The 26836-nt window shown below is 42.6% G+C and overlaps 1 protein-coding gene and 2 long non-coding RNA genes across 5 annotated transcripts in view; 2 read left to right on the forward strand and 1 right to left on the reverse strand.

The window, feature by feature from the left end:
* Positions 1–2396: 2396 nt before the first annotated feature.
* Positions 2397–6916, reverse strand: LOC109513855 (uncharacterized). The gene is made up of 3 exons (XR_002167879.1): positions 5033–6916; positions 4788–4858; positions 2397–4168 (listed from the first exon to the last, which is right to left on the reverse strand). It is a non-coding gene; the product is annotated as an uncharacterized LOC109513855 (long non-coding RNA).
* Positions 6917–7500: 584 nt separating this feature from the next.
* LOC109513856 (uncharacterized) lies at positions 7501–8043 on the forward strand. The gene is made up of 2 exons (XR_002167880.1): positions 7501–7585; positions 7686–8043. It is a non-coding gene; the product is annotated as an uncharacterized LOC109513856 (long non-coding RNA).
* A 1935-nt stretch (positions 8044–9978) lies between these two features.
* shf (Src homology 2 domain containing F) overlaps positions 9979–26836 on the forward strand; it is an 85890-nt gene continuing 69032 nt past the window's right edge. Inside the window, exon 1 of one of the 3 annotated variants that reach the window (XM_019866657.1) lies at positions 9979–11415. In XM_019866657.1, coding sequence (XP_019722216.1) covers positions 10981–11415 — 435 coding nt within the window. In that variant the 5' untranslated portion in view covers positions 9979–10980. The remainder of the gene's footprint in view (positions 11416–26836) is intronic. The other 2 variants (XM_019866659.1, XM_019866660.1) reach the window with 2 other exon arrangements.

Consider the following 26836-nt stretch of genomic DNA (forward strand, 5'->3'; position numbering starts at 1 on the left):
ACACACACACACACACACACACACACACACACACACACACACACACACACACACACACATTGATATGGATGGACACTTATAAAAAAAAGTATACAACCGCTATTATGTTACTATTGGAACGATTAGCTGAAAGTAGGTAATCAGTTACAGAACCATAGGTGCTGTGTTTTAAAGCCTCCGATGCAAAAGGAAGATAACAAAGCAATTAGTGAACTTGTATAAAATCATAAATGCGTTTTACTGTTGCATCGCCTCTTATTAAAACCGAACATCTATTTTACACACTGTGCCAGTTTACATTTCATCACATCAAATTGGCCAAAAAGATGGAAACAATTGACCCATAAATACATACAATATCAAAGAAAACTAGCTTATATTTGAGCTATAAAATGTATACTCAAGTGAATACATTTTTAATTCACAAGCATCTCAGTGGTTGAACACGATCCTTTATGGGACACTGGTCAGTTTCTGATTCGTTCACATTTTGATAACTTTCAATCAAGAGCGCAAAACGGCCTTAGTTTTAAAAGCATTCTCCTCATTTGCTTGAATACAATAACGGTTGTGTGGTTTTAAATATGTCAGTGTGTTGAATCTATCCATCCATCCATTTTCCGATCCGCTGACAAGGGTCGCGGTGGGTGCTGGAACCTATCCCAACCGTCTTTCGGGCAGTAGGCGGGGGACACCCTGAATCGGTTGCCAGCCAATCGCAGGGCACTCAGAGACGAACAACCATCCCCGCTCCCACTCAGACCTAGGGACAATTTGGAGTGTTCAATCAGCCTGCCATGCATGTTTTTGGAATGTGGGAGGAAACCAGATTACCCGGAGAAAACCCATGCAGGCATCAAAGAAGGCCGGAGCCGGGATCGAAACCACGAGTGAGGTTATTTGTTAGTGCCTGTGGGCACACATGCATACCGATGAAGTATGTGGATCATAAACTGTCTCCAGAAGTCCTGACCTCTGTGGTACTTTGTCAGAGCTGCAGCTCAGACCTGGTTGAGGAAGCTCAGCGTGGACTGACAGAAGGAGCCAATTATCATGAAAAAATGCAATCACACGTCACCTTGCGGGTGGGCATCAAACGCCCCCCCCCCCCCCCCCCCCACCACACACACACACACACACACACACGAGGCGACGTGACTGATGGACGCCGTGTGATCCATTTGTTTTAATGAATGTTTTATAGCGGATGAACGTGCCCGTGGAACTGTTGAGACCGTACGACTCACAATTGATCCTTTTATACAATTCCATTTAATCAAGTATCTTGTGAGTGGACATCTCCCTCCGGGAGACTTGCTTTTATCCGCCCTTGTTAATTATGCTCATTCAGATGGGACGCGTCTTGCATCCATGCGAGAGAATGATAACCTTCTGCAAGAATAGGCCGTCTCCTGTCATGTCAGCAATTGAACTCATAGTGACATTTTAGGACAACTCTATTGGATGTGTTAAGTTATTGTTATTTTAATGACAATGTCCCTATTCTCCCGAGTGTGAGCTCTATTCATGCAAAAGGGACACGACCCGTTACTGGACATAACATTTAGTCCTTCTTGGATCAAAAATGGTGGCAGAAATGGAATGCTGCTACATGTGAGGATACTGCACATGAAGTGGGACAAAGTAGCGGCATTCCGTCATTGTTATTGGAAGTGAAGAGTCAGAACATCAGCAGACTTGTTTTCAGATTGCCCTTCAAATTGGTGTGAGAAGTGGGATGCTAAATTGTGAGCCCATCTGTGGCATGTCCATGTTTTTTTGGGGGGGAATTTTATTGAACAATAATCAGCAGTACCGGCTACTAATACTACTAAAACTTTGACTACTACTTCTTATACTTCTACTTCTACTACTACTACTATTACTACTAATACTACTACTACTGAACTACTATGACTACTAAACTACTTTTACCATTACTATTTCTACTCCTGCTATGACTGCTGAAATTACAATCACTGAAACCAGAAATAGGACAAAAAAATTGGGCCCCATGATAAAGTTTCTTTTCCTCCTGAAAATTTGACCCTTCCACCCAACCACACCCCCGCACCAAATTGTGCACCCGAGGATTGCTACTACACTATTACTCCGGTAGTATGTAAGAAAAAAAATGCACCTTCTCCCCAGTAACATGTTTAATCCTTGTGACCCTCACCTTGATTTTTTTTCATACAGTCATGCCCATTACTACTTATACTACTGCTTGTACTATTAATATTGTTTTGTAGTACTATGTTGTTATGTTTTTTTGGGATGTTTTTTTTCTTATTATTTAAAAATGTTCCACCTCCTAAAAATTTGGCAACTGCACATCCCACAACCTCTCGCTATCCACTATGTGGAATTTGCTGTCATACCCGAATTAGCCCATGTTTTTTTATTTTTTTGTTTGGTGTGTGTGATGGGTCACCACATACTATTTGATAGACACACCAGGACTTCATAAAAAAATAGCACTAAATCTAAGCATGGCAGATAAGGTTAAATTCCAGATCAGCCTCGGATTACTGTAAGACTGCGGGTCAATCAATGGAAGTCAATGGAATACCCTTTGAGGAAAATACTTCATCTGCCTTGTACCTTCGTAGTAGTATAAGCTATGACAGGTATCACCATCATGACCACTGGTTTCGAGACAGCCTAACAGGCTTTGAATTACGGCTTCTACGAGACAATAGCCCAGGAAAAATAATAACGCCACTGGTGCCGGGAGCCACCCCTGCCTTCGAAGCACATAAACATACATCTAATAAACTGCAGTTATGGCCGAGCTGGCTGTTTCTTGGAGAAAGAAAAAGAAAAACAACATTCCCAAGTCTTTTCAGGGGGAATTTTATGTGCGTTCTTTGATTTAATCAGTGGTGAGCTTGAAGCTCATTGGCATGTTGTATACTGGAGCCCTTATAGAAAAGATAGCAGTATTTAAGATCATATTTATTTGAACACCCCCAAGAGGGAGATCGCCTGGCTCGACTAGTGTCTGCCCCTTGACCAGGACATCCATCGTCACATAGTCTTGCAAATGGTGTACACCCTGGACTGGTCTTCAGCCAGGCACAGAGCACATATAGATAAATACAAAAAAAATGAATAAGCTGTATCAAAATTTGAACACATCAAACAAAAAATGACATTTGCTATTGTTTATTCTCTTTGCATTATTTGGATCAGCTGTTTCTGGATGACAAGGTCCAGTGCCACCTTTCCCGCCAGCTTGCTCACCTCTTGACTCATATGCAAATGAGACCTTTTTAATCTCACACCAGGAATGAGCTACTGTAAAAGATACCCCAGGCGTCTTCCGTCTTTTTTTTTTTTTTTTTTTTGTAGCTGTGCTGAATGCTATTACAATGCTTTACAGACCCACCTGCAATATGTGAAAATCCGCGATATACAGACTGAGTATGTGTATGTATGCATATGTATATAGGCGGCACGGTGGTCGAATGGTTAGCATGCACAGTGCAGAGGTGCAAGGTTCAATTCCGGCTCTGGCTTCCTGTGCGAAGTTTGCATGTTCTGTGTTGTTGTGCTTTTGGCATTCCCAACGACCTGTAAATCTGTTTGACCACAAAAAAATTGCACAGTACAGAGGCACCCACGCTTGGTGAAACGCGATATAGCAAGGGATCATTGTACATCATCTTCACATTCCCCAAGTGTGGAATCAACATATTTGACTTGCATGCCTTGAAAAATACAATTTTCAATTACAGTTCGGACCCACAGCCCCACTGTACAGCTGTTTAATAGAGCAGCGACTATCACCTGAACACAGTTCAAGAAGCAGGACATAGACTTGTGGTGTGTTTAATGAGGCTGAAGTAAGGGCTCCCAGCAGACTGGCCATCAGCCCGGACATGCTCCCGTCTCCCACGTTAGGCGACACCCATCCATCATCTTCAGGATGTCATCATGATCATCCCCCGCACAATGGCACTCCATTGGGCTCTAGCTCACTCTCGGATTGGACCCCTCGAGGAAGTGACTCATGGATGGTTCTTGGAAAAAAACAACAAGAAGTTTCCAAATGCTTTTCTTTCTTCTTCTTCAGGACATAAAACAAAGACGGTGAGCCCATTGTCTGCTGATGATTTCCCTGGAGTGAAAGCCGTTCTGAGCCATCGAGCTGTGTCTAATTTGTCTGGGGGAAAAAAAAAAAGGTGTTCGGAGAAGTGCTCAAAGAATGCTTGGATGTTTAATCTCGCTTCTATTGTGCAGCATTGTTTTTTTTTTTTTTTGGGTGCATAAATGCTCCTTAATTCAAACCTCCCACCCACACACTGAAGATGCTAATGTGGATGGAGAAGTGTTGTACACATCTGTGTAACAGCAGCAATTATATCAAGTGGCAGGGATAAACTTACACAAGCAGGCACAAACGATATGTAATTACAAGGTACTGATACATTGATACAAGGAAGTGGGGTGATGAACTTTTTCCTGTCAGAAAGACAATAGCCATGCATTCATCTGCATAATCAATCGAATCAGTCCAAAATGGAGAGGCTCACGCTTCTCTCTGCCAATGTACTTGTATTGTCTTGTAACACAATCTAGACACATGCAGGCTGTGGATAAAGCGGTGCTGTTGCCCGCATAGTCAGTTGAAGCCTTTGCTGAGCTACACCCCCAAAATGCACAGAGGCCAATCACTGGGCAGCACAGAATTTGCAATATGCTCCGGGTCCCCACACAAGTGACATGTATTATTCACAGAGAGCTAGGCAACCTTACAAGAACAATATTGCTGTTTTTTTCACCATCCTTTGTGATCTGTCTGCGCCCATTTTTGTTTTGCTTGGCATTATTTCCTTGGTGTGGTGGATGTAACCTGTAAGGGGAAAACACCAGTCAGAGTGATGACCAGACTTTCAGAGGATATTTCTGTGCTGCCTTTTGGGGAAAGGCTGTAAAAATGAGAAAAATGATTGTGATGCTTGTGCATCATCGATGACTGACTGCCTTTGTGTGCGCGTGTGTGTCAAATAAGTGATAAGCGGCTCACTCGGGTTTGGATGTGGCTTCATCGTAACAGTGTGCCCTCAATTCTGCTGCTGCTGCTGACATCATTTTCTCCATTTAGTGAGTTCATGTCGACGTCTCAGAATGAGAAGATTCTCCCTTATGGAAGCATCGAGAAGATTTGGTTGAGTCTATATTTCAAAGCAGACTTCAAAACCTCTTATTTGCGGAAGATTATAGGTAAGGATTGTCCTCAAAGACCCTTTTAGTTTAGGTTGCAGGGAAATATGGCCATCCTGTATTTCTCTCCTGCATTCTGCCTACATTTAAATGCTGTTAGTTATATATTTTATGATCCTGATTAGTTTAACTCCTTTCTAATATCCCTCAGAAGAAATAATGGCCAGAGGAAGAACAATCTATCAGAAACAGAAGGCCGACGAGGTGTCACTCATTTGCTATGCAATTGCGGCCACATTCATCACGGCACAAACTCACAGCCACGCGATGGCCTTCTAACTTGGGCTTCTGGTGCTTTGTGGAAACTCTTTTAGAACATTCATCACTGGAAAAAAAAATGCCCATAACCATTTGCTCTAACAAGTGAGGGTAAGACGAGCAAACAGAAGCAGAGAGATGCGACCTCAGTCAGCTGAGAGGATTAAGGAAGCGGTGTGGCATTGGCAACATTTCCGCATGACAGGCCTGTTTATCACTTTTTAATTTTTAATGGATTGAACTTTCTCCCAAAAATAAAACCTGAAACTAATGACATTTAATGTTATAGTCACACTGCATTACAAATAAGTCACTCGACCAACACCCCATGCTTAGCTAACGTCGGCTTGTTTACAGTGCTAATGGTGGCTTAATGTGGCTAGCGCTGTTATTTTGTCGACACTGCACTAGTTCTCTGACTATCAGACTTCAGTTTTGCCATTATCTTCCATGAGTACTAAGTCTAATCTATTAAATAAATAGAGTCCGTTTTGCAATCTGTACAAAGTCAGTTGAACCTTGGATTTTCCACCAAAAAAAACAATAGCCTAAAGAGCTTTTCCAGTGCATTGTAAAAGGAAACTACAATGAGAAAACAGCCCCCTCACTCCATCACAGAAGCAAACTGGAATGCTAAACCACAAAACCAATCCAAGTTAAAAGCCAGTAAATTCTGATTTGGGGTGACGTAAACCCCAATCTCACCTTCCTTCCTTCCTGCCTGTCATCCTTTGTTTTGTTTTGTATTACTTACCCCCACCCAAAAAAAAACCAAAACTGTAATCCACCTGCCTGGTCCAGCGCAGCCTACCGTGACACAGACAGACATTACTGGGTCACAGAGACGCCGTTAGCCAGAAAAACGAGCGAGAGTGAGCGAATGTCACACTCGCCCGGCCAACAGCATCAGACACCTGAGATTGGATCTGTTCCTAGATCTGCACTGAGCCAACAGTCTGACACTTACTTTATCAGGCCATGCACAACCATTACGGACCTTTATAGCGTGACACAAGTAAGTTCCAAATGACCTAGTTTTCTGCCTTGGCAATACTCATGGTGTTCACATTTGACATAGAGATGGACAGTAGGAGCAAGCCATTGGGAGAACCAGTGTTGTCACGTAAGCCTGAGGAGAGTTGTTGATTGGGCCTTTCGGAACCTTTATGGTCACTGTAATTGGACACACATGTTGTAAAAGATAGTCCAACCAGGAAAGAAAGTTCCTCTTTATTTCCGAACCTTTATTTATCAAGGTAAGGACAATTGAGAACAGATTCTCGTTTTCAAAGCCGAAAAGCAAGAGACAGCAGACAACAGACGGTGTAACTTCTGGGTGACTGTTCAGCCATAATGAACAGGGACTCCTGGAGTTAGGGCCAGGTGGTCGCATACAGGGAACCTGCTTCCTGAAATTCTTATTCTTATTCTTATTTTTTTTTTTTTTTACCATTTTTTAAATCCCCCCATGAATACTACTACTTTATATAGATCTCTACTTTTGAAATGTGCCCCAGGGCCATATAAAATGACACGGGCTGGATCTGGCCTCCGGGCCTTGACACCTGTGGTTTACCAATGGCACAACCTTTATTACCGTTGTTTGATATTTTTGTCCATTTATTGCTCTTCATGAAATGCACATGCAATGTTTAAAGTAAGATTTGTAATTGTCATACAACTACAAAATCCAGTTAATTGTTAAAAATGCTGAAATAAATGAATGACGAAAGCGAAGTTATGCCACATGGATCCGACATCTCATCGGTTGGGTGGTCTTTGTTTTGGTGAATTTATTTCACTTAAATTGTTTCTTTTAACATCCCTTGCATATTCATAAAGGTTTTACGATTAGCCCATTGAACCACAGACCAGAGAACCGATTGGTTCTTCTGCTATTGTTTCATTTAGGAAAGCCAAAGACTGTCCTCGAACGTGTCCTTTATAATGCATGTATGTACAAGGGCACTCTTTAATAATGCGTGAGACAGGCTCTCTCTATGGCAAAGGAATAGGAGTGACCGTCAAAATGAAGGCTTCAAAGAGCCATCAGTCCATTCATTATTGCACGTGCAGTTCAAGGCTTGGAACTGCAGAGGTGGTGCAAAGGAATAGGAGTGACCGTCAAAATGAAGGCTTCAAAGAGCCATCAGTCCATTCATTATTGCACGTGCAGTTCAAGGCTTGGAACTGCAGAGGTGGTGCAGGTTAACGAAGGAGGTCTTGACAAGTGGGAATGTGTTCAAAAAGGACTGCTTTCCATAAAGTGGAATCTAAAGTGCTGAAATAATTGGATGAATTTGAGAGTAAAATCTCAGTCGTTGATGAATAAAATAGATAATGTAGTCCGAAATGAATTAATGTGAATATCATTTGATTTTTTTCTGCTTATGGATTTATTGTTAGTTTATCTAAACTAAGGAGCAGTCTGAACAAAGGAAGAAGAGCATGCACAGGAATTTAATTTGACGTTTGGATGACAATTCAAAATGGTAAAATGTTACGCTTCGCCTGCACAATTCATAAAGATTTTACAGAAGATCTAATTCACCCATGGAAGCAATTATTTTTATTTCCTTCATTTTGCTGTCTGGGCCGCCAAAAATAATTTTCGCCCCAAAATATCGAATACATGTGTTGATAAATAATTTCACAGAGCCCTCACTCTGACACAGACTGGTTCTGCAGATGCATCATTTCCAGCACAGCCTGACAAAAAAGCCCTAAAGGAAGACGACTTAGCAGAGGAAATAAAGTTGTTGCATGTCCCGCAAGACAGCAAGTCTTATTTTATTTATTTGAGCTGCATGGCAACAGATGAAGGCATTAAAATTGCCCCCCCCCTCCCCCCATACTGAACCTAAGCTGACAGGCTGTCTGAGCTGTATGAATTTTAGGCTTCTTTCTGTACACACACACACACACACACACACACACACACACACACACACACACACACTCGCATGCACACACTGTAGGAGGGAGAATGCACAGCTGAAATGTTTTGGAATTGGTTCTTGCTCTTTCAAAATTATTAATCACTCTATTAAAATGCATAAAATGTTTGCTATTGATCAGGCGTGACAAAGTAGATCAACTATATCTCTTTGATTTTTATTCCTGCTCTCGTTGTGGTTGTTGCTAGGCAGACCCTATAGAACTTGGTTGTCACTGCTCCTTCGGCTAATTAAAAAAAATATATATATATACCAATCATGCCCACTTGGTTGTTTAAATGACAAGCTAGGGCATCAACATTGTTGCATTCTTGCTGTGTATGGCTTTTGTTACCAGGACAACCGAGGGCGACGCGAGGGCGTACCTTTTAGGCAAGCGGCTACTTGTTTTGAAAATGCTTCCAAGTCATTGGCGGACAAATCTGGTGTGTCGGGGCGGTAATATGAAAATTACACGCAACGTTACATCACAAACAAATGACATTTTGAACGACGAGCTCACCCTCTCAATGGTAAAGTTACCTGGTTCATTGATAGTTGTTAGGGGTACAGGTGGTCTGAGCACACTGTTGGAGTTGCACATTGCATTACAAATTAATAAGAAATAAAAACCAACAAAATGCAGATTATTGGGGAGTCTTTGGAGTTTAATGCAGGTTTTTCCTGCATTAAACTTTAATGGTTTTTCCTTAACGTGGTTAAATGTGATATCACACAGTGGAGCAAAGTGCCAATTTTTTTTTTTTCTTCAGAGGGCAGATGAAAAGAAACAAGCACTGACAACATTGCGCATTATTATCAAGAGTAATGCCTGCAGTGGTTTTATGAAGCAATACTTCTTTTTAATACCACTTTCAGATCGCAGTTTAACTTTTGGTACACGGAAAAACTCTGGAGACATGTGTTATTGCCGTCCTCACTATATTTTTCGGGAAGCAAAGTGACCTCAAAACTAGGACATAAATCTGAGTAAACAATAATAAAAATGCTTCATATGAAAACGATTCAGAGGGTGCCTTATTTTTAGCTCACTTTGAGTTCTCCAGACAACCCTCCTAAGAAAAAAAAACCTGCAACCACGAAATGTGTGACATTAGCAATGTAATAACATACACGGGTGGCTACAGGTGCACGACGAAAAATATAGTCAGTGGTGCAGCGTAATGGCTGCATCTCAACGTTGCGATTAGAGGATCTGCTGGTATTTGGAGTCCAATCACTCTTTTTATTGCGCTCCCCACTTTCTGCTGCCTGAGCTGTCAGCCATCAAAATGCAAATGCTGTAATCCGGCGTCTCAAAGGAGACACATCCTCTTTAAGTAGCTCCATGTGCAAGCAAGACTGTATGGATGCACTATATGGAAAGATTACGGATGCAGCCATCGGAAATACTCTGTCAATCTATCTTCCAACCGATCCGTTTGTCCATCTACTGTTCTATCCATACCTACCCACCTACCCTACTGTATCTACCCGTCTGTCCTATACACATACACACACACACACACTCACTCACACACACACACACACACACACACACACACACACACACACACACACACACACACAAATTGTGGGTGATCCTAAGAGCTAGGAGCACTATTGAAAGTACGAATAAACCAACAACGTAAGGAATGTTCTTGTCAGCAAGCTTAATCAAAGGATGCACCAACTGGATACAGGTCAAGGCTCAGCTAGGAAAATATCCCAAGATGCATTATGTGCTACAATTGTGGAAATACATCCGGCAGTACACAGCCATTCCAATTTACAAAGAGACTTGCATTCTTAGAGCGTTGTCGAGTATGTTCTTATGAAACTGTACTTGCCGAGTTCATGAGACCCTCTGCATTCTTCCCATTGGGAAATGGCCCATCTACCTATTAACCAATCTGTATATCTCTTGATCTCCTGTCTGTCTGTTCACCTCTCATGCTAAAATACACACTTATTACTGGTTATCCGTGAGTTTTTACCCCTATTTCCTTCTTTCAATTGCTATTCCCAAGTTGTCCAAATCCCATTTCCCAGAGGTCTGGAACACCGCACTAGCTCACAGACGGCTCTTGAGGACGTCACGTGAGATTCGCCGAAGCGGATTTCGGTCATTCGGAGCGCACGCGCTTTGAGTGGAGTGTCCAGCAGGGGACAGTAAACGTTGTCAGGTAACGGAGACCAGGTTGCTACGAGATTGAAGGAGGGGAGGAAGAAAGTAGGGGGCGTGTCCTTATAGTCGCTCCCATGTTGCGCAGCGTGGAAATGTGACGTGTGTGGAGCGCACACATACATTACACGAGAGTAGAGAGCGAATGTGAGCGTAGTGTGTTTGTTGTGTGAGTGCGTGTGACAGACTTTCACAGCGGAAAAGTGCCTCTGGCGAAGCCCTCCCCGCCCCCGGCCGGCTGTGGCTCCCGGCTGACCCACGGACTTCATTCTCGCTGCCAATTTCGGACTCCTGGAACTTCAAAAGAAGAAGAAGAAAAAAGAAAAAAAAATAGTACCGTCATTTTTGGGTCGTAAGCGATGCTCTGGCAGCATGGCCAAGTGGTTCAAGGAGCACCTCGGATTCAAAACTGCCAAAGCACCCCCTCCGGCGCCCCCGAAGCCGGACTACCGACACTGCCTCACCGGTGTGCCCGGCGCGCCTGGCTTCCAACCTGGGGCCACTTTCACGTTGAGCCCCGCTCAGCCGGACATCCTCGCTGCATACAAACTCCAAAAGGAGCTGGACTTCGAGGACCCGTACACTCCCGGTGGAAATATCTCGTTTGCCGTGGGCTCACCGGACATCAAATACGTGTCACCGAAGCACCGTCTCATCAAGGTGGAGACGGTGGAGAAGCCCAACCCGGCGCCGGGTGCCGGTGTTGGTGGAGGAGGAGGCGGTACGATGGTGGTCGCTCAAGCCGTCGCAGTGGGCAGTGTGAAATCTCCTACGTCGCCCCCCACGGAGCAGGACAACAAGGAGAAGGTTGGTGAACTTTTTTTGTCCTTACATTAAGCCAAAGTAAGACGGTTGACGTCATAGACGATTAGCTTTAAATGGGTTGTCTTCAAGGTGCTTTAAAATATTGCAGTTAATAAAATCGGAATTTTGTCAACTTTGCGGGGCTGACCCACTTTGTGACAACCGGTGGAACTTGTCACACGGTGCGAGCGGCGCCCCACTTCCGACTAATGACTAACCTGCGCAGCAGGGAGTGCTGCGGGAATTGCGGTCCACTCACGACCCACGAGACCTGTAATAACGAAAAGCAAACTTTGTTCTGTGCTTACTTTCACTTTGCATTGCATTGCACTTTTACTGTCAAAGTGGTGCGTTAAAGTGATCTGTTTAGCACTTGTCTAAATTTTTACATAATTGACATTTTCCTATTAATATTTGTGTGTGTGTTTGTGTTCGTGTGATTTACATATATCTAAATCTATATATATGTATGTCTTCGCTCTCTCTCTCTCTCTCTCTCTCTCTCTCTCTCTCTCTCTCTCTCTCTCTCTCATACACATAACATTTTTGTTTTTTATGTGGAGAAGATAGTCAAATATCAAGGATTCATTTTTTGAAAACATTCTTTTTACCAGTTTATGTTCCCTGTCACTCCTCAGGCAAATATTACACTGTCAATGCGGGGTTCCTGTAGACAACCATTCACGCTCACATTCACACCTATGGGCAATTTAGAGTCTTCAGTGAACCTTACATGCATGTTTTTGGAATGTGGGCTAAAGTCTATTTTTTATTTTAAATTTGTATATATTTATATAGATGTCAATATCATGGAGCCAGAAGCAATGTAATGTTGTAATTGGCATTGCCGGTAGATTTCAGCTGTTACTGTGTGTCAAAGTATTGCCTCATATTTCTTTCCATTTATTTAATATGGCCCTTGAAGGACTTCATATAAATGTAAACGTTTGGCTAATGACAGTAGATCATTTTTTTTTAGATTTGTTATCTGTCGCATAATCCCATATGAGGTTTTTTTTTTTTGTTTTTTGTTTTTTTTGGACACGCATTTAAAATGACATGCGTCTGTTTTACTATAGCCTATATTGATAAATATCGTAGGTGAGGTGGATCCTATCCCAGTAGACTTTGGGCGAGAGTCGGCGTACACTCTGGATTGGTTGCCAGTCAATCACAAGGCACTCATGTACAAACATCAATCTACAGTCACATGTACACCTCCAGATAATTTTGAGTCTTAATTCTGCGTGTGTTCAGAATGTGAGAGGGAGCCGAACTGTGAGCCAAATGATTTCACACTAATTTTTGTTTATTGCTAAGAAGGCAACACTTGCACCCGTGCCTTTTAATGCCACACTGCAGGGAGCTGTTGTGTCAGCACAAAGTCAACGTGGAGACAGACAGCCAGGCAGAATGCTTCTTGGAGCACTGGCCTCTCAGGATTTCTCTCTCACACACACACACACACACACACACACACACACACACACACACACACACACACACACACACACACACACGCACACATGCACACATGCACATATGCACACAAACACGGATGAAACCTGAGAAGTCCAGTGCTGGCAAGGACGCGCTTGTGTGATGACGAATGTTATTCGGCTGCATGGAATACTTGCAGCCCATGTTCACAGACAACATACAGCAACTGTGTGTAAACACATGACATGTTGCATCTTTTAATATTATTATTATTATTGTCAACTTGTATTGTACTGAGCAGCCAGGACAGTGAGTACCAAACGGCGGACCGTGTGTCAACTTGCATAATATGTAACATTCAGGTTCGTCGTCTCTTAATATTGAACTTATTTGTGCTTCAGCCTCAGTGTGTTGAGCAGGCAGGACAGAGAAAACTGCTTTCGCTACACCACTGTGAAACTTGCATCAAAACACCAATTTCATTAGAGGTGCAACAAATAATTGATTAATGGAAGATTTGACAACTAATCAATTAGCAAACTAATCAATAATTATTTTTGACAATCCATGACTCATTTAGATACCCCTTTTATTTAAAATTGTTGAAGTTTTCAGAAATTTGGATTCTCAATTAGAAATGGCCGATTTCCGTAGTCCTCCATTAAAATGCACTGATTATTTTTGTGTTGAATCAGAATAAAACATTTGCTTTTACTCGTGAAAACAATTAACATTTTTGTCTATTTTCTGACTTGTTATAGACCAAACCAGGAACACAATCATATTTAATTTGTTTGTGCATTTTCTCCTCTGCGTTTGAAATCGTCATGTTATTGAATAAAGGGATGGAAATGAAAAAAGTTATTTTTTTGGTACGATTTCCCAACTAATCGCCAAATAATCCTCCTATTACTTTCTATTATCAAATAAATTCTTAGATGTTGCACTAAATTTCATTGATATGTCAGCGCCATATCACAATATCATCCATTTCTTGTGGTATATTCGGGCTAACACTGTGGAGGTGACTTCAGAGGCAACATCGAGATCGTAACTTTTTGTTGCTTGTTAATGCTGATATTCGTGTTGTGCAGCATCTGTGCCTGATTTTCCTCCTCGCTCCCACCTTGCTTTGGCACTCTGAACACAACTGTTATTGCCATCCAACATATATTTCCCATATGCCTGAAGATCAGCAAGCATGACAAAGTCATAAAAGGCACCTTCCTCCGCAGCTCGGTTTTATCAGTCCTACACGTCTGTGTTAACTATGTCTAGCAAACAGGATCCCCTTTCCCCAAAACTATCATTTCGCTTCAACCAGTGCAGCTGCTCAAGCTGATTAAACAGATTACACATCGGTAGTACGCTCTCACACACATTGCATTTAACAGACTTCACTTTGTGTAGTGTGCTGTGCATGCTGAGCAGTAGGCGCAATGTGAAATGAGTGCTGACAGCTTGGCGGTCTAGAGCAGCACACTGAAAGATTGGCTTTAAAGGTTTCTCGTCAGGTGCTGAGGGTTTGACACAAGGGTTGTATAGATTGTCAAGTGCGATGCTCACTTGATCTGATCCTCTGTTTGTATTGATTTGGGAACAAGTGGACGCTTGTATCACACACAAATATGAAAAGAATGGGGAAATAATTACTGCACCAGGCACCGAAATAACAGAATACTGTACATGTTAATGTTAAAACATATGTATTTTTAGAGCGCATTCATCTACTGTATGCATTCATCAGGATGGCGACCTGAGTAGAGAAGGTGCAAAGGCTGATTAGTAAGAAAATTACATTGAGGTCTCTCGTCATTTACTAGTTCATGAAACTTGACCAAATGTTAACATGCATGTTTGTATGCTCACCCGAAAGCAAGATTTTACTGTGTCATCATTTATTAGGTCATAAAAATCGATTGGAAGTTGCAATGCTGCCATACAAAAAGGTGCCAACCCGAGCAGTGAAAGGATTGAGGCCCGTTTATAAAGGTTTAAAAATGTGCCCCTTTTTCATGTACCATTTTTAGTGAGAGCGAATAAAATGCAAAAATATTCATGGATGGGATGCTAACATTAAGCAAGATAGCAATGTGAGTACAAAAAATGTCAAGGCAGCTTGATAAGGCTTTACCTATATCCTGGCATTCTAAAATTGTTCATGAGAATTGATAAAATCCTCCCCTTGCATCCAGGTACTTTGTAATGTGAGTTGATAAAATGCTAACATGCTAACAGTTGGTCTGCTAACATAACCGCAAGATAGGAACCTGTTAAAAAAAAAACAAAAAGAAAAACGATAGATAAAAATGTACATTTTGCCCTGTCATCGGATTCATGGGAAAAGGTCACAGGCTAACATGGTGGAAGTTGGAATGCTACCATACAACTAGGCACGGCAGCAATTTGACAAATAGTCTGCATGTTTCATGTAATTGCTTTCTATATCCTTCTTGTCTGTTGAGGACAGTTCTCACACCACAGACTAAAATGAATGGAAGCTTAAAAAAAAAATTGCACAAAGTGACTCGACTTCTCCTTGCTTGGCTGCATCGATGTTTTAATTACTTGACTGATGAAAGCTAATTATATCGGCGCTTGGCTGATTAGCAGAATGCCAATAGAAGAATGGAGGGTTATTTACCGGGTTTGTTTTTACTTATTAGAGAAGGAGGGGAAAACTAGACGGCTCACTTTTGTGGCGACTTTAATGTTGAAAAATGCAGTGGAAGTGCAGCGCCTTGGAATTCCGTCATACAATTGTGGATTGGAGCCAATTTACCTGTTAGAAGTTGACTTTGTAGTTCAAACCTCACTAAAAGAGTGTAACGGATTCGGGCAAATGCATGAAAAAAAAACATTGACAGATGAACATATTGGAAATGGGGATCATAAAACAGCAAAGCTAAAACCAAATCAGTGACCTTAAGATGGGGACCGTAAAGTGAAAACACTCTTAACACGAGTCAGCCTTAAGATGGGTACCCAAAGACAGAGACCCTAAAACATACTCTAAACTTCAGTAGCCAGTGTCATCTCACTTTGATTGTTCAGTTTATCACAGAATTCGTGCAAGTCTAAGACTCGGTTTGAGGCTGTAGAGTATTGACATTGATCATTGCATGGATTCCGACTCCCTTGTTGTGTTCTTTCAAGGCTGTGATGTTGTGTTGTTTTTAATGACGGCAAGCCCTTCATGCTAGACGGCGTCGAGAGAGGTGATCAATTCTCATCCCGCCTCCAAACTCATTATAGGCCTCATCGGCTAGCTCATCGCCACCCTCAACTTTTAATCAAGGGCGCAGGGAAAGTGATGATGAGCTGCGCTTGAGGAGGAAAAAAAAAAACAGTCCAAACAAAAGGCGGTGGCGCAGAGCTGACGGGATACTGCAGCATCCTCGTGGCCCGCCATCATTAGCGTGCGTTTGCGCACAGGGGAATAGGCTGCTCCAGTCTTGTCGAGCCAGCTTGCACAGAAACGTCTATACATAGAAACAAATTTCCACTGAGCTCATTCTGGTACTTGTCCTCAGTGAGCCTTTTGTACTAGAAGAAAACCTAGCTCAGCATTCCAAAAAATCCGTTATTACTGCTTTTAAAAGCTGCCCCTCCACCCCCTTCCTCAACACTGACAAGCAACGGGTGGATCGAACCCGCAATCTTCTGTCTTCCGAGGTGGTATCGTAACAGAGGTTTAAAATAGTGACCTGAAACAAACTTTCTAGTTTCAAGGTTGGGGTCTTCCTCCAATTTGGAGTATCAACACTTGGGTTTACCACACCAGCTTAGGCTGGTGTACTCCTCCTAACCATGCATTGCGGCATCAACAGACGAATCCTACTCAGATGAGGGCAAGACATCTTCTGAGACAAATACAGCAATCCATTTGCGATCGATTCACTGCCCCAAGAAATTAACGAACGAGACCAGGGGTGTCAAACTCATTTTTGTCGTGGGCCACATTTTAGTTACCGTTTTCCTTTCAGGGCCGTTATGACTGAAACCATATAATGAAGTCAAGAATAAATGTTTCTTCGCCTGTTGTTTAACTTACTGTAATGAGGGGTTTGGTAACAAAGAAAATGCTTACAGTGTCACTCTTATTTATTACAAATGAGAATATGACATTTTGATAGCAATTTTAGCAAGCATCATGAAAGTTGCCATCTTTGATTTGCTTTCAGGCGCCACATAAAATGATGTGGCGGGCCACATTTGGCCCCCGGGCTCTGAGTTTGATACATGTGAACTAGACGAATGAAAATATCCACAATCATGTTCACTCTTTTATTAAAATGGGGCATTCAACAGAGGATCCCAAAATGATGGACCCTACAACAGGACCCAAAATTAGGGACTCAAAAACGGGCACCCTAAAAAAGACTCAGAACGGGAACCCGGAAACATAGACACTGAAATGGCGACTGTAAACGCTAGCCATTGAAGCTTGTTCGAGATGTCAGATGTGCCAAGTCCAATACACAACACTGATCCTAAAATGGGGAATCTAAAACCTTGGACTCGATAACCAAAGAACTGGAATCGTAACATAGCTGTTACCATAGCGACAAACATAGCACTCGCATCTCTACCCAGGCTGCTCAGTACAATATGTCTCGGGAATTTTTCAAGGGTTTTCAGGCTCGCAATTGATGCTTTTACATGAGCAAACCAGGTGCTACCAAGTGCTTTTCACAGTACAACACTGCAGCATTTAAGATTCAAGGTTTTTAGAGGCGACGAAAACTAATGGAAATGAGAAAAAAAAATGTTGAAAACAATCAAATACAAAGTGAAACTCCATCTTATGTTTATTGGTGTGTATATGATATTTGCTCCATGCAAATTGCACTTTGTATACAGCGACGGTTGTTTTAAAGTGCTCTATAAATACAGTTGAGTTGAGTTATAAAACTAACTAAAACGGAATATAAATATTGTGAAATGTCCTTGACTTTTGTCTCCGTCAATTAATATCATACATGAGCTTTCGGGGTTTATTTTAAATGTATTTATTTTGAAATTGCCATACGTCCATATAAAAGACGGTCGGTCGTTTGAGGGTTGTAGTCTAATTCACAATATTTGTATGACCATTAAAAAAAAAAAATCTTGCCCTCAACAAAGAGTCAGTATGTTAAAAAAATTAATACAAATAAAACTAAGAATAAAATAATAATTATACTCGAGACACTCGTCAGCCATTGTTATTCGTTCTTCATTGTTGCTTTTCACACTTTGCTGCGCTTTGTTTAATTTGCTGTTTTTTTTTTGGCACAAAGTTGCATGCAAAGTTGCTTCAGTAAGATAATCATTCAATTTAATATATCCGAAGTCCTTAACTGTGACATAAAACAAAGCAACAAAACACCTTTTTATTTCCTTTTGCTCTTCTTGTAGGCACACTAGTTTTCCCATTACAGCCAGAATGTGTTCACCTGGCCCCTCACCTCACCACTTCAAAATCAGCATCTTCTCTTGTCCTTATCTCAGCTCCTTGATAGCCTGAAAACTGGCAGCTGCTCTCTCATCAATATGGCCTTTGAGAGTGTTTTTTTTTTTTCCTCTTGAAAGCCCCGAAATGGATGGAAACATCAGATCCCTTCATGTTTTGTAACCGTGTCCTTTTGAGGGCGCTTTTTAAGAAGCCTGTTCTGCCAGATTGATGTCATAGTGTTGCATTCGTCACATTTAACTGTAAAAACATCCTTAATAGCAAACATCTGCGACAACATATGCGTCATTCTTACAATCAGGCATTTTAACACACTCAGTCCTCATGAAAAGGTACATCTGGAAAATGTATTGCATAAAATTATACGTGCGGCACTTATCAGAAACTAGCACCTAAGGCGTGCATCCCACAGCGAACAATCAGATGGGGCAAAGACATTCCGTCTGCAGTTGGTATCAAGTAAATCAGCTGGATTGTGAAGTCACAATCCTGCAAAATTTACAAAAGCTTAATCATGAAAACGTTTTCTCGGAAAGATGCATCTCACAAAAGATTTACGTGGTGCTTTTCATTTTACAGAGGCCCCGCCGCTATTTGTGTACGGTTTACCATCATGCGTCTCCTTCAAATCGAAACTGTGATTGGAGCGCGTTTGTTTCCAGTGCGGCAGAACACCGCAGACTTCCTGAGCTATTTGAAGTGTCTCAGGAATTTTTCCTCGTGTCACCTTGGGTTGCTCATGTCAACAAGTTACTCACCAGCTCAAAATACCCAGTGACTGTCATGGCAAACATTCTCTGAAATCCTGTCCGTGATGTGGAAGTTTTGGAAAAAGGAAGTCGCTCGGTTGTCTTGGATTTATGCTTATGCCTCATTCGCCTTCGCTTGTTGACATGATGTCATCCTGTCGAGAAAACACAGGAAAGCCTCAGATATAATTTAGCAGTCCACATCGCTCACTGCATAAACATCACTATGCCATAATCCAGCGTTATGGAATATAATAAGTAGTCCATAGTTTTGGTGGTTTTATAAAGAGCGAGCCCAAAAGTCATTGGATGGCTTTTTATGACCAACCTTTGCCACAATCAGGCGTACCCGCTGTTGTTTCCAATTGTGTTGTCCCGACGAGCTCAGGCGAACAACTCCACCAGGTCACAATTAGGCCTCAGACGGCCACTCTCGACACATGTCATCCATTTTGTTTAATGGCAGCGTGTGTCGCCTGGGGGGGAGTCTTGGCGGTTGGGCAAATTCTCACAACCCACTGATTAGATGCATGTGAGAAATCGGCGTGGGGCTCTTCTTTCTACGAGTCAAATGTACGCAAACATATACTTTATCCGTATGGTATTTTATGGAAACACTTCTATTTTTTATTTTTTTAATGCCACGAAAAAAATCTATGTATCGCCCAGGCCTAATACATACATACATATGTGAAAACAATACATATGCTTATACATTAAAATTAAACGACCAAGTAAATCTTCTTTGATCTATTTCTGAAAATGTTTTTCCTCGTTCCTCTTTTCCAAACAAGGTTGTCATTGAACATGACGATTTTTGGTCTGACTAAATTTTTGGGTCAAACTTAAAACACCAATGTGTGTCTAGTATGTCCAATTTGTATCGTATCATGAGTTCGGTGAATTCCAACCTGGTGTAAATCATTTTCCACTCACAAAATAAAATTCGATATTCTTGTTAATGCAGAAAGTCAGCCACTGTCTGTAATTGTTTGCGATAGCTCACTCACTCCAGGATTTAGGAAGTGCTCCCTTCCTGGCAGGAAGTGTTTACGGGTTGGCGACATTCCCTTTTTAACTCGACAAGTCTGTGCTCGCATCGCTCTGCAAAAATATAGAACCAAGGGTTAAATGTTCACAGCTGTTCCGGCGAGCGCCAAACCCCGGATGAAGAGTGACAAAAAGTGATTGCCCCGTGGCGGTCACACGCGCCACTGATGATGCTGCTCTGCGGTAATAGATTGCCGATTGTCGTTTACAGCTGAGCATAAGAGCGATTTGAGACTCCGCCCAGTCTAAGCATTGTCTGTTGACGTCTGCTCAAGGGGCCTTCTGAGGCCACGTTTCTTCATGTCAAAACAAACAAAAAGAGCTTTGTGTACCTTGTTGTGGCTCTGTGGTTATGTTGAGATGCTGTTAATGCACTACGTCAGCCCAATATGACCTACAAACCTCTTAGTATGCATCATCGTTCTTTCGTGTTTGAGCTTTTCTCTTCCATAAGCCTACTCATGCATTGTCAAAGAAGAAAAACACAAATGAGCATTTCCCTTGTAATTACAGCACATACGGGATTAACATAGTTTATAACTTTTCAACATTCCGCTGCTGCACGCCACGATTGTACTGCAGCAATCCCACCAATAAACCTATCACGGGGGACCAGGGGGGTGGCAAAAGGAAGGAAATTGGGTGCTATCGAGCGTGTCGCCAAGTACTTCATCTATCGAATATTAAAGGAACTTTTTATATGGTGCAACCCAGAGCCTCCACTCGTTTCTCATGTGAGTTGAACCTCTAAAACTGGGCATACGCTGTCTGAGATGTTTTTAAAACCCTTTATTTATGCAACAAATAAACCCTAGAGATGGTAGTGATGTGTGTGTGTGTGTGTGTGTGTGTGTGTGTGAGTGTGAGAGAGAAACTGCAATCATGAATCTAAAAGAAGACGTGAAGGATCCCTGCAAACAAAGTCTCTGGCAAAACGGACGGTTGTATCCCCGCTCAGTTATATGATTGATCACAAGTTGCCTTTTGCTTCATGATTCCATCTACACTGGTTGACTAATGACGATCCAAATTTAATAGATTGATTTGAAATCAGGCTGGAAACCGTATCATGAGTGTATGTACACTGCTGAGTGGGCTCCGAAGATGGAAGTTCTGGGCAACAAAGTTCGTCTCTTTTACTGTACGTTACCTACCGGAGATCAGTTCTAGAGATGGTTTTGATCGATTTATGATGGTACTGATTCGAAGGTACGAGCAGCACACAATCAACTACTCTGTGCAGTGGCGTACGAAAATGTCCGGCCCGCTCATTTACTGCCGTACTTGCTGTACTTTTTCTTTTGATTGATTAAGCTAATGGGAGTGCAAGGCGGTCTTCAATTGCCCACTTCACATGCGCAGCCGCCTTTACATCAACAAGGGGCGATCTTGCGGTTCATAAACTTACTTTGGGTGAGCCTATCTCCTGCGCGGATCCCAGCGAGCCAATTTCTGCTTCCGCAATGTCAAGAACGATGTGCGCTTCTCTACACTGAATTTAAAGAGTGAGGATCACCACTTCCAATGTACGGGAAATAAGATGGCTGAGTTCACACCTACAGTGGCGCAGTTGCCTACTGGACCTGAGCGTGTTTACGAAATTACTAAAAGAAAAATAACTCCACCCACGCTCACAGTTGCTGGGCAGAAAAATAGAGCCCCGAATTTTTGGATCAGTTCTGATAATCCAAGTCCCGTAGATATCGGTAATGCCAGTTTCGAGCTGATGACAAATCTCAAATGCATTAAGAAGATAAATGCTCTTATGCTACGAGCACGGCTGTCAGAATATCTGCCCGTCCCCGTGGGACCGGAAGCTGCCAACGGCCCCTCGTTCCCCACATACCCTGCACGACGCGGATGTCATTAAAACTACACAAAGAGAATAACTTTCTGATCCATGATATGAGGCTGCAGTTCAAATCTGCATCGAGGATGACCCAGCTGTACTCTGAACTTCATACATGCCATTAAATGACAGATTGTGGATATTTAGGCAGTTTGTTGCCACTGGTGTCTGGTCAGTGACCTCACAGCTCTGGAAGCTTTTCAATGCAAATTACCCTCGTCTATAAACATGGCTGCGCTGTTAGAGTTGCCCCACATAGGCAGGAATGCAAAGATCTGAAACGCAGACGTTGAATGCGTTTCTAATCTCAAAGTGGGAGTGGGGTTGGTAATAAATTTGCTGCAAGCGATGCGGCATAGATGTCTCTTAGGGTGAGGAAACTAATGGCTGCGCATGTTCAACATGGAATCCTTTCAACGTCGACCAAAAATGCACTCCTCGGGCTGAATTGCAACTAAAATAGCAGAGACTTTAACGAATAAATTATCGGCGCACTTGTTTTGGAAGAACTGCGAGCCTGCGACCTTGCTTTTATCATCCTCACCCGCCTCCCACTTCAATCCCTGTTTGTTTTGCTTGACAGTCTCATTCACGTGTCCACAAATTGCTGCGCCGAGACGATTCTTCAATTAGATTAAAGCAGAGCAAATGAATTCACTGCAAGAAAAACAAAAAACAACACAACCCCACAGTTCCCCTCAAGTGAAGTGCTCGCACAGCTTGATTGAGAAAAATGTCTTCAGAGCAAATACAATACGATTACCTTCTCTACTCTCTCAGTAGGCCTATGGAGGAACGGCATAATTTTCCCTGAGAATGTCAGAGCAGCAGTTGTGATGCTTTTGGAAATGTATTCCATAAAGTTTCATTGTAGTCGGCTTGCTGTGCCCGTGGTAAAACGCAGTGCTGTGCGCCATCTGCCCAATCTGTCTGGGAATGTTTTAATGCAGTTCAGTCCTTTGCAAAGGGTGCTGTGATTAATGCTAACGAGAGTCGTCGCTGACAAACACAACAGTACTGATAGTGGGTATTGCATTGTGCCAAATGACTTACACGAAACGGCCAAACACCTCGCGATATGGTCAGTAGTTTGGAGAGAGCCATCCTAATGAGGTAATTAATCAATCGGTGCCATTGTAAAAGTGTTGTTTTAAAAATCTCACAATGGGATCGCGGGCACCGCATCTACCTCACAGTGAGGAAATGCGTTTGGCTTTTCTCCCCATGCTTTTTGGGAGTTTTCTTCAGATATTCCTCCCGCATCCTAAAACATGCTTTGTAGGGTAATGAAAGAGTCCAAATCAGGGGTTGACGAATAGATGTAACTTCGCATCAACTGGTGATCAGCCCACCAAATTAATGATTGCCATCCTTCCTGAGTCCTGTAGGTGTCGGTGGCACTCATTACAAACTGTCTCAGACCGTCCAAATAAAGAAGGTGACGTTACCTCAGTCTGTAGACTGCGAGATCTGCACGCTTGTTGATCTCCGGGTAATTTGGCTTCTTCACATATTATAAAAGCACGCATGTTGGGATAAATAAAAATGTCAAAGTTGAATATGCATGATTGTTTGTATATGTTTTTCCCTGTGCTGGACAGATAACCTGTGTACCCCTGCCCAAAGTTAGTTGGGGTAGACACCAGGTCACCACTGACCCCAATGAAGACGCTCAATGGAAAATGGATTGATTATTCAACAGTGCTGATTGTCACATGACCGACCTGTTGGAGCTGACAAGGCTGACAATTCGCACATGCCTGACAACGTTTTTGGACCTTTTCCCCAATAGTACCTTTTACTGCCTATTTTTGCAAATCTCTCAATAGTGGTCAGATTCGAGTCTGTACCATGTGGTGGAAAAGTCACCAGAGTCGTCTGTTGTAGATTCCTCCTTGTGAATTGACACTATTCATCCAAGAAAAGATGTTCCTTGTGGATGTCAGAACAGCTGAAGCAGTTGTGGGGTGGGGAGGGGGTGGCGCAAAATGTCCTCCCACATCTTGTCTTCTCTCCTTTGTCTGAAGCGCTCCTGCTGTTTGCTTGTTTTGCATCATGACAAACAAAACCACAGTAGTGACTGGGGGTAAAAAAAAAAAAGCTTTTGAAAGGCTCTAATGCAATTGAGCTGCGAAGCACTATGTTGTATCGGGCAATCAGTGGCTGGAATCCCTTGTGGCATGAAACATAAATCACACATGCCAGTCTCTCTCTCTCTCTCTCTCTCTCTCTCTCTCTCTCTCTCTCTCTCTCTCTCTCTCTCTCTCTCTCGCTCTCTCGCTCTCTTGTGCTCTCGCTCTCTCATGCTCTCCCTCGGTCTCTCTCCCTCTCTCTTCCTCTCTCCACATTGGGTAGCCTGATGACTTTTCTGCCATTTTCAGCGGGGCTTCAACCTTGACAAGCTCCACTCCATCCCTGCCGCTGCGGAATAAATGTCACACTCCCGTCAGCACGACTGAGGCCTGTCTAGGAATTTGTCTGGTTAACACGCAGCTCATAATTACCCGAAAATATCCAGACTGTTGGAAAAATAAACTATCAGCAGATCATTTCTTAATTAGAAGTGCCATATCTCCAATCCCATGAGCTCAAATGACAACTAATGCAACCCTTCCGATTTTTCTCTCTCTTCAGCCATATGCCGACTCTCTCTCTCTCCTAAGTGCACAGAAGGACAATTCCCGTCCATGTTTTTTCCCATGTAATGGAAGAATGAGGGCCCCAATCGAATTGTAATCGGAGAAGCTCTCGGGTCGTCCAATATTGAGCCAAAGTGGCAGGTGCCAGTTGCAGCCTGGCCGCCTCGCTAATGTTCTCCCTCTGTTGCTGCCGATGCGAAGAGGACCTTATTGGCTGAGAGCTGCAGCGCATTTCAACAAGTTTTTGCCCTCACTGGGGAACAGGCGGATATAAGAGACGGGGTTTCGAAATCTGGGTTAGCAACAAAAGTAATAGACAGAGGTACCATTGGGACATGGCTTACGCCGTTGCCGTAGTTGTGCAAGATTCTTATATTGCAACACGGTGATGAATTTCAACCTTGGGATGGCACAGCGGCCATTCAGACTTAGAGTTTTTGAAGATATTTGGAGTAGGGATGAACAAAAAGGACTTGATATTCATCCCAGATGTCTGAATATTTATACAATTCGATAGGCCTTTGGGTTCAGTGAAAAAACGGGGATTTTTTTTTTGAAAAATATAAATAACTAGAAGGAATGTAGAAAGTTACTCATCAACATTAACATTTAATAACCAACAAATAACGTAGCAATCAAACATTTGACTGCCGCCTTACCAATTAAAAACAAATGTTATGCTCCAACTGGTTAGAATTTAAACAATATCAACATTTTATAGTAGCAATAGCAATATATTGTACTCTTCAAAACAACGGTGTGCAAAAATGTATTGAACAGAGGTGTGCGTGCGTGCGTGCGTGCGTGCGTGCGTGCGTGCGTGCGTGTGTGTGTGTGTGTGTTGTAAGTTTTAGTATATTATTGGTAAATTAACAAACGGTGCTAAAATATTACCTGTAGAATTCCTGTGGATCAGCACTGCACGTCGGAGCACCAAAGTCTTTGATTTCTTGCGGTGTTTTAGTCTTGACTGTGACTTGACTGCGGTCCCGACGCACCCTGGCCATGCCACGAGGCAGATGGTGCGTCCCCGGGCGCTACCCACTCGCCGCTCGCAGCCTCATGCTTTCTCCTGCTGTCACTTGGTCATTAGTGCCGCGGGACCGGATGGACATTTTGGAGCAGTTCACAAATACGAAGCCTCTCATCGATATCCACTAATGTTTATGAACAAGGCAACAGGGGGCAGGTTGATGGGGCTTTTTAGACACTGTTGATCATAGCGATTGCCGGTTCAGATGCGATGAGGATCAATTATTAACACTGTTGCCGAACAGTGGACAACAAAAGACCCGGTTATGAACGTGTTGAGATTAGCGAACAAACAGCATTGAACCCATTAAAAACATGACATTGCTGCGTTACACATTTATTGGAATAGAAAGCTAAATGAAAAGACTTTTCTGGAAGCTTCTGGAACTGTTCTTTTTATGTAACTGAATGGGTTGAAACAGGTTGACCTTCAATTTAAGTTGCTGTGGTTTGAAACGACTGCTTTAGTTTCTCGTTACGGACTTCAAGATACAGTAGCAAAAGGAAAAAATGCGATCAATAATCTATGCGGTTTTTTTTTGTTTTTTGGGGTTTTTTTTGGTTGAGTCAGTCCCACACTTCAGGTCAATTCCATATTCTAAATAGTGGTCAGGAGGAGGTGTTTGCTGACTTAACTGCAGTTTGGGGGCGGGAGTGGGGGGTACATTATTTCAACAATGTTAGCGGGAGCTATATAGCAATTCAGGTCAAGTTGAACTGGGGTTAAAAACAAAGAACGTTTGGAAGAAAAGTGACCAAATGGTAAGAAAGGAAGTAGACGTAGGGGCGTAACTACTCTGTCATTTAACACCACGGAACATAAACATGGACGCCCACGACGTTGTGGAGCGACCACATGATAAAGTCATCATGTGAAGGGATGACCTCTATTTTACAGAATCTCATTTTGATGATCGTGGATGAACTGGACAGCGCGGTGCCTCCTGTCTTACACTTGGGAGATACGTGATCAAATCCGCAACGGGACATTTTTTTGCTGGCATGTCATCCTCCTTACGGGTGCTCTGGTTTCCTTCCACATTCCAAAAACATGTGCTTGATTAGTTGGAGACTCAAAATTGTCTGTTGCTGTGAATGGGAGTGTAAGTTTCGGGTGTACGTTGCCTCTGCTAGCCCTGCGTCTTAAACACACCTCAGCCATCACATTTAGTTCTGGACCAGTCTGATAACCATGGTTTAATGAAATGCA

This window comes from Hippocampus comes, unplaced genomic scaffold (assembly GCF_001891065.2).
Source record: "Hippocampus comes isolate QL1 unplaced genomic scaffold, H_comes_QL1_v1.1 scaffold82, whole genome shotgun sequence".
NCBI classification, from domain to species: domain Eukaryota; kingdom Metazoa; phylum Chordata; class Actinopteri; order Syngnathiformes; family Syngnathidae; genus Hippocampus; species Hippocampus comes.